Source organism: Rhinopithecus bieti, unplaced genomic scaffold, assembly GCF_001698545.2.
Source record: "Rhinopithecus bieti isolate Rb0 unplaced genomic scaffold, ASM169854v2 scaffold_81614, whole genome shotgun sequence".
NCBI lineage: Eukaryota > Metazoa > Chordata > Mammalia > Primates > Cercopithecidae > Rhinopithecus > Rhinopithecus bieti.
The window spans coordinates 39,549-45,429 of NW_016829966.1; the positions used below are offsets into that span (position 1 = coordinate 39,549).

General features: G+C 39.8%; 1 protein-coding gene across 3 annotated transcripts in view; it reads right to left on the minus strand.

Moving 5' to 3' along the window:
- Positions 1-773: 773 nt before the first annotated feature.
- ZNF630 (zinc finger protein 630) overlaps positions 774-5,881 on the minus strand; it is a 12,827-nt gene continuing 7,719 nt past the window's right edge. For all 3 annotated transcript variants that reach the window (XM_017865173.1, XM_017865175.1, XM_017865174.1), the window contains exons 3-5: positions 3,408-3,534; positions 3,039-3,134; positions 774-2,796 (exon numbers count right to left, since the gene is read on the minus strand). In XM_017865173.1, coding sequence (XP_017720662.1) covers positions 1,061-2,796; positions 3,039-3,134; positions 3,408-3,534 — 1,959 coding nt within the window. In that variant the 3' untranslated portion in view covers positions 774-1,060. The remainder of the gene's footprint in view (positions 2,797-3,038; positions 3,135-3,407; positions 3,535-5,881) is intronic.

Genomic DNA, 5,881 nt, shown 5'->3' on the forward strand with positions numbered 1-5,881 from the left:
GAAAAAGAAAAAAAAGTTAAAAGCAGATGGAAGGATTTTAGCAAAATAAAAGCATAAAAGAATAATTAGAAAATAGAAAAATGGCAAAATGCATGAACTGCAATACAGGTGAGGAAAAGTAAAATGAATAAAATATTAGCATTTATTTACCTAATTGAGGGAAAAATCACAAATACACTCTATGAGAACTATGTTGGAGAAATAACCCCAGATATAAAGGAAATTAATCATGAGACTACTTTACCCAAAATTATACAAATATATTAAGAACCTTGAGGAAAGACATGATTTTAAAAAATTACAGAGTCCATATTTCTACATCTATATATTGATATATCAATATCTCAATCTAAATGCATATATAGGCCGGGTGCTGTGGCTCATGCCTGTAATCCCAGCACTTTGGAAAGTCGAGGTGGGCAGATCACCTGAGGTCAGTAGTTCGAGACCAGCCTTGCCAACATGGTGAAACCCCATCTTTACTAAAAATACAAAAATTAGCCGGGCCTGGTGTTGCATGCCGATAATCCCAGCTACTCAAGAAGGTGAGGCAGGACAATCGCTCGAACCTAGGAGGTGGAGGTTGCAGTGAGCCAAGATTGCACCACTGCACTCCAGCCTGGGTAAGAGTGAGACTCCATCTCAAAATAAATAAATACATAAATGCATATATAATCTAAACAGAAAAATATGATGGAAGAAATAGAGAAAGATGACAAAGAGATACCCTTCAAATAATGCGCCATGCCCAAATAAATTCACAAGAGAATTCCATAAAGCATTTAAGGACCAGACAACACCAAAGTAGTGCTAATTCTTGCAGATACATTTATCCTGTGAAGGGGGCCAAGATAGTTTTGAGGGTGAGCAAATCGATTCCATATTTGTGGTGTTGAAAATATTCTGAGGACCTAACCAGACCATTCTGTGGAAGGGTAATCATATATACTGGGGAACATATGAGTCTATTCTACAGCTGAGAAGTTGTCATTATTTCTGTTCAATGTGAGTTTTCCCATGCACAGTGAGGACTGACTTCTGGGAATAGACCTTCCCACAATCAGCACATATACAAGGTGTCTTTACTATATGGATTCTGATGCCCAGTGAAGTATACATGCTGGCAGAAGGCCTTCCCACAGTCACTGCATCTGGAGGGTTTCTCTCCAGTGTATCTTCTCTGATATGTAATCATCTGTGATTTCCGGGAAAAAGTCATCCCAGACTCAGCACATTCAGGGGGTTTCTCACTAGGATGGGTTTTCTGATGTATAATGAGTGGAGACTTCCCACAGAAGGCCTTTCCACATTCACTACATTCATAGGGTTTCTCTCCAGTATGACCTCTCTGATGTAGAATGAGATGTGACTTCAGGGAAAAGGCCCTCCCACACTTGGTACACTCATAGGGTTTCTCCCCTGTGTGAACTCGCTGATGAATAATGAGGGGTGATTTCTGGGAGAAGGCTTTGCCACATTCACCACACTCATAAGGTTTCTCCCCTGTATGAATTCTCTGGTGTATGATAAGAGGTGATTTCTGAGAGAAGGATTTTCCACATTCAGTACACATGTAAGGTTTCTCTCCAGTATGAAGTCTTTGATGACCAGTGAGGTGTGACTTCTGGGAAAAGGCCTTCCCACAGTCAGTACACACATAAGGTTTTTCTCCTGTATGAATTCTTTGATGTCCTATGAGGTGGGACTGTTGGCAGAAAGTTTTCCCACATTCATTACACTTATAGGGCTTCTCTCCAGTATGCGTTCTCTGATGTATAATGAGCTGTGTTTTCCGAGGGAAGGTCTTCCCACATTCGGTACATTCATAGGGCTTCTCCCCAGTATGAGTTATCCGGTGTATAAAAAGATGAGACATTGCACAGAAGGCTTTCCCACATTCACTGCATTCAAAGGACTTCTCTCTGGTATGAACTCTCTGATGTATAATTAGATGTGACTTCTGGGAGAAAGCTTTTGGACACTCAAAACATTCATAGGGTTTCTCTCCAGTATGGACTCTCTGATGAACAATGAAAGGTGACTTCTGGGAGAATGCTCTTCCACACTCAGTACATTCATAGGGTTTCTCCCCAGTGTGAATTCTCTGATGCACAATGAGGTGTGATTTCTCACTGAAGGCTTTCCTACAATCTTCACATATATATGGTTTCTCTCCAGTATGAATTCTTTGATGTATAATGAGCTGTGACTTCTTGATAAAGCCTTTCCCACACATACTACAAACATTGGGTTTCTCTCTGGCTTGAACTTTCTTATACTGAACATGGGCTTGCTTATGACTGAGAACTTTTTTACTTTGACTGTCTCCATAGGGCTCCATTCTAGTATGAATGAAGCCTTCCTTCTCAGGCACAGAACAGGAAGCATTATACCTAGGTGGTCTCCCACATCCAAATCTCTCAATGGGGTTCTTTCTTGCATAGCTCCTGTTATAATTTAGTAAGTCTGAACTGGACTTCAAGCTATTTTCACATGAATCAAGCTTATGGAATTTTTGACTTGAAGGAGCAAGGTCTGTGCACCGATTGAACATTTTCCCAAATGCACTATACTTGGAACCTGTCTCATCAGTCAATGTTTCATGACTGATGACTGTGACTTGCCTCAAAACTCTGTCTTGATTTCCTTGATATCTATCTATCTGATTATCCATATGCCAGATTTTTAAAACAGAGTACAATGAATTATCCTTTGGGGCTCTTTCTAGTATTTCCCTTTGAAATAAAAGTTCTCCAGAAATGATCTGCTGGGAAGATTCAAGGCCTTTCACTCTGTCTGAAGGAAGAAGAAAGAGGCAAAATCAAACAGACACACACACACACACACACACACACACACACACACACACACACACAAAACAGTTGGCAATGAACAGAGGTACTAGGAAGGTGGCTGTTGTAGAATGAATGTTATAAAGGAGGCCTGATAAATTTTAAGGAAGAAAAAAGGTAACAGATGTCAGAGATGTCAAGGAAGAAGAAGGTGCCCTCTTGACCATCTACCCAATTCTCACTTACCTGAGTAGATCCACCTTGACAACTCACTCTCTATGATCCATGGGTCCTTTCCATGTTCCAACTTAAAGATTACGTCTGGTTTTATACCTGAACACCCTGTTAAGAGAAAATTGTAGTGGCTTTGGACTTGGCAGCTCAGAAATTCATGAAGAGAAGCACTTGCAGGGGCCTCCCAGCAAAGTTGAATCTTTAACTCACACCATAGCATAAAAATAAATTCTAGATATAACAAAAGTATAAACATGAAAAACCAAAACTATAAAAGAACACACTCTATTAAAGGAATATCATAAAGGTCATGGTATTGACAGCTCTAAAAGAAGGATGAGGAGGATTTGATTCATTGGTACACAGGGAATCTGCCCTTACCCACGGAGACCAGGTGACTATAGGTCTCCAGCATCACATCCCTATGTAGGGTCTTCTGAGCAGGATTCAACTGCTGCCATTCTTCCTTGGTGAAGTCCACAGCCACATCCTCAAATGTCACTGGTTCCTATAACAGCACATTCCTGTACAATCTGCTCATTCTGGTCATTTTTACCATAGCAATACATGTAGGATGCCTACTTTGCGCTTTGCCTAGCATACTTTATGAGAGAAACAATGTAAAACCCTCCCATTAGCAAGCATAGTTAATGGAACAGAACAGACAGTCTAGAAATAGATACAAATAAAAATGTGAAATTTAATATATAATAAAGGTAGCATTTTAAACAGTTATGGAAAAACAGATTATTCAAAACTGGAGAGCTATCAGAAAAAAATGTAACTGAATCCCCTACCTCACACTACATACAAAAATAAATTCAGGACAAAAATTTAAATGAAAAAGAGAAACTATAAAATAAAGACAGGACAGGTTTTAAAAAATAATCTTTGAGTGGAGAAGACTCTTCTAAGCATGCCCCAAAACCCAGATGCCACAAATGAAAACACTGATAAATGTGACTACTTTATGTATTACATGGCAAAATACATCAAACAAACCCAAAGGGTATGACTAACTAGGGAAAAAATATACACACAACAGATAGGATGGACAAAGAGTTAATTTCTTCCATGTATAGAGAGAGCTCCTGCAAAGCAAGAAGAAAACGACCAACAACTTTTTAAAAAATGGTTGCTATGGTTTGGCTCTGTGTCCCCACCCAAATCTCATCTTGAATTGCAATCCCCACTTGTCAAGTGAAGGAGGTGATTGAATCATGGAGGCACTTTCCCCCATGCTGTTCTCGTAATAGTGAGTGAGTTCTCACAGGATCTAATGGTTTTATAAGCGTCTGGCATTTCCCTTGCTGGCATTTCTCTCTCCTGCCACCATGTGAAGAAGGTCCTTGCTTCCTTGCTTCCCCTTCCACCATGATTGTAAGTTTCCTGAGGCTTCCCCAGCCCCGTGGAACTGTGAGTCAATTACAATTCTTTCCTTTATAAATTACCCAGTCTTGGGTATTTCCTTATAGTGGCATGAGAACAGACTAATACAGTGGTCAAGGGACATGGCCATCATTTCACAGAAAGGAAAATGCAAATGTTTTTTAAACACGTAAAAAGATGCTCAACTTCACTCACATGAAGATAAATGCAAGCTAAAACAAGACACAATTTTTCCCTTACATATTATCAAAGATGGGCATTTGATTAGTCACTGGTCAAATGCTATGACTGGGGATAAGTCACAGTGACTTAGTGTAAGTTAGTGAAGATGTCAAAAAACAGGCATACTCAAGTTGCCTGTGGTGTATGGTATATTTTGAAGGCAATTAATTTGGCAATATCTTTCAGAATTTGTAATGTACACATCCTCTGACTTGCAATTTGGTTTCTAGAAGTTATTCTACATAAACATAAACATTCACATATGTGAGCAAATGACATGTGTGAAGACACTGCTTTACAGTACTATTTATAATAGCAAAAGAATGGAAATCATCTCATGGGAGATTGGATGAATAAATTATGCTATAATCTCCATAATGGAATACTATATGCAATTATAAATAGTAACAAGAAAGGGGCCAGATGTGGTGGCTCACACCTGTAATCCCAGCCCTTTGGGAGGCAGGGGCAGGTGGATCACTTGAGGTCAGGAGTTCGAGACCAGCCTGGCCAACATGGCGAAACCCCGTCTCTACTAAAATACAAAATTAGCCAGGCATGGTGGTGCATGCCTGTAGTCCCAGCTACTCAGACGGCTGAGGCAGGAGAATTGCTTGAACCTGGGAAGCAGAGGATGCAGTGAGTCGAGACTGTGCCACTGCACTCAAGCCTGGGCAACAGACTGAGACTCTGTCTCAAACAAAACAAAACAAAACAACAAACAAACAAAAAACCAGCCTGGGCAACATGGCAAAACCCTGTCTCTACAAAAAATACAAAAAAAATTAGCCGGGTGTGGTGGCACACACCTATAGGCCCAGCTACTAGGGAGGCTGAGGTGAGAGGATCACCTGATCCTGGGAGGTCAAGGCTGCAGTAAGCCAAGATAGTGCCACTGCACTTTAGCCTGGGCAACTGAAGTGAAACCCTAAAAAAAAAAAAAAAAAAAAAAGGAAAGCAAACAAGCAAGCAAGCAACAAGGAAGCTCTACATTGATTGATATGCCACAATATCTAAGATATATTGTTAAGTGAAAATAAGCATTCATTCACTCAGCAAGCAGTTATTGAGCACCTAGTGAATACCAAGCACTATTCTAGGAACTGGGGATACAGCAGGAAAAAAAAAACCTGGCAAAAATACCTTCCCTGAAGGAGTTTATATTCTAGTGATGGAAGACAGACAAAAAGATTGAGAGAAAAATCACTACCTGGCAAAAAAAAAAAAAAAAAAAAAAAAAAAAA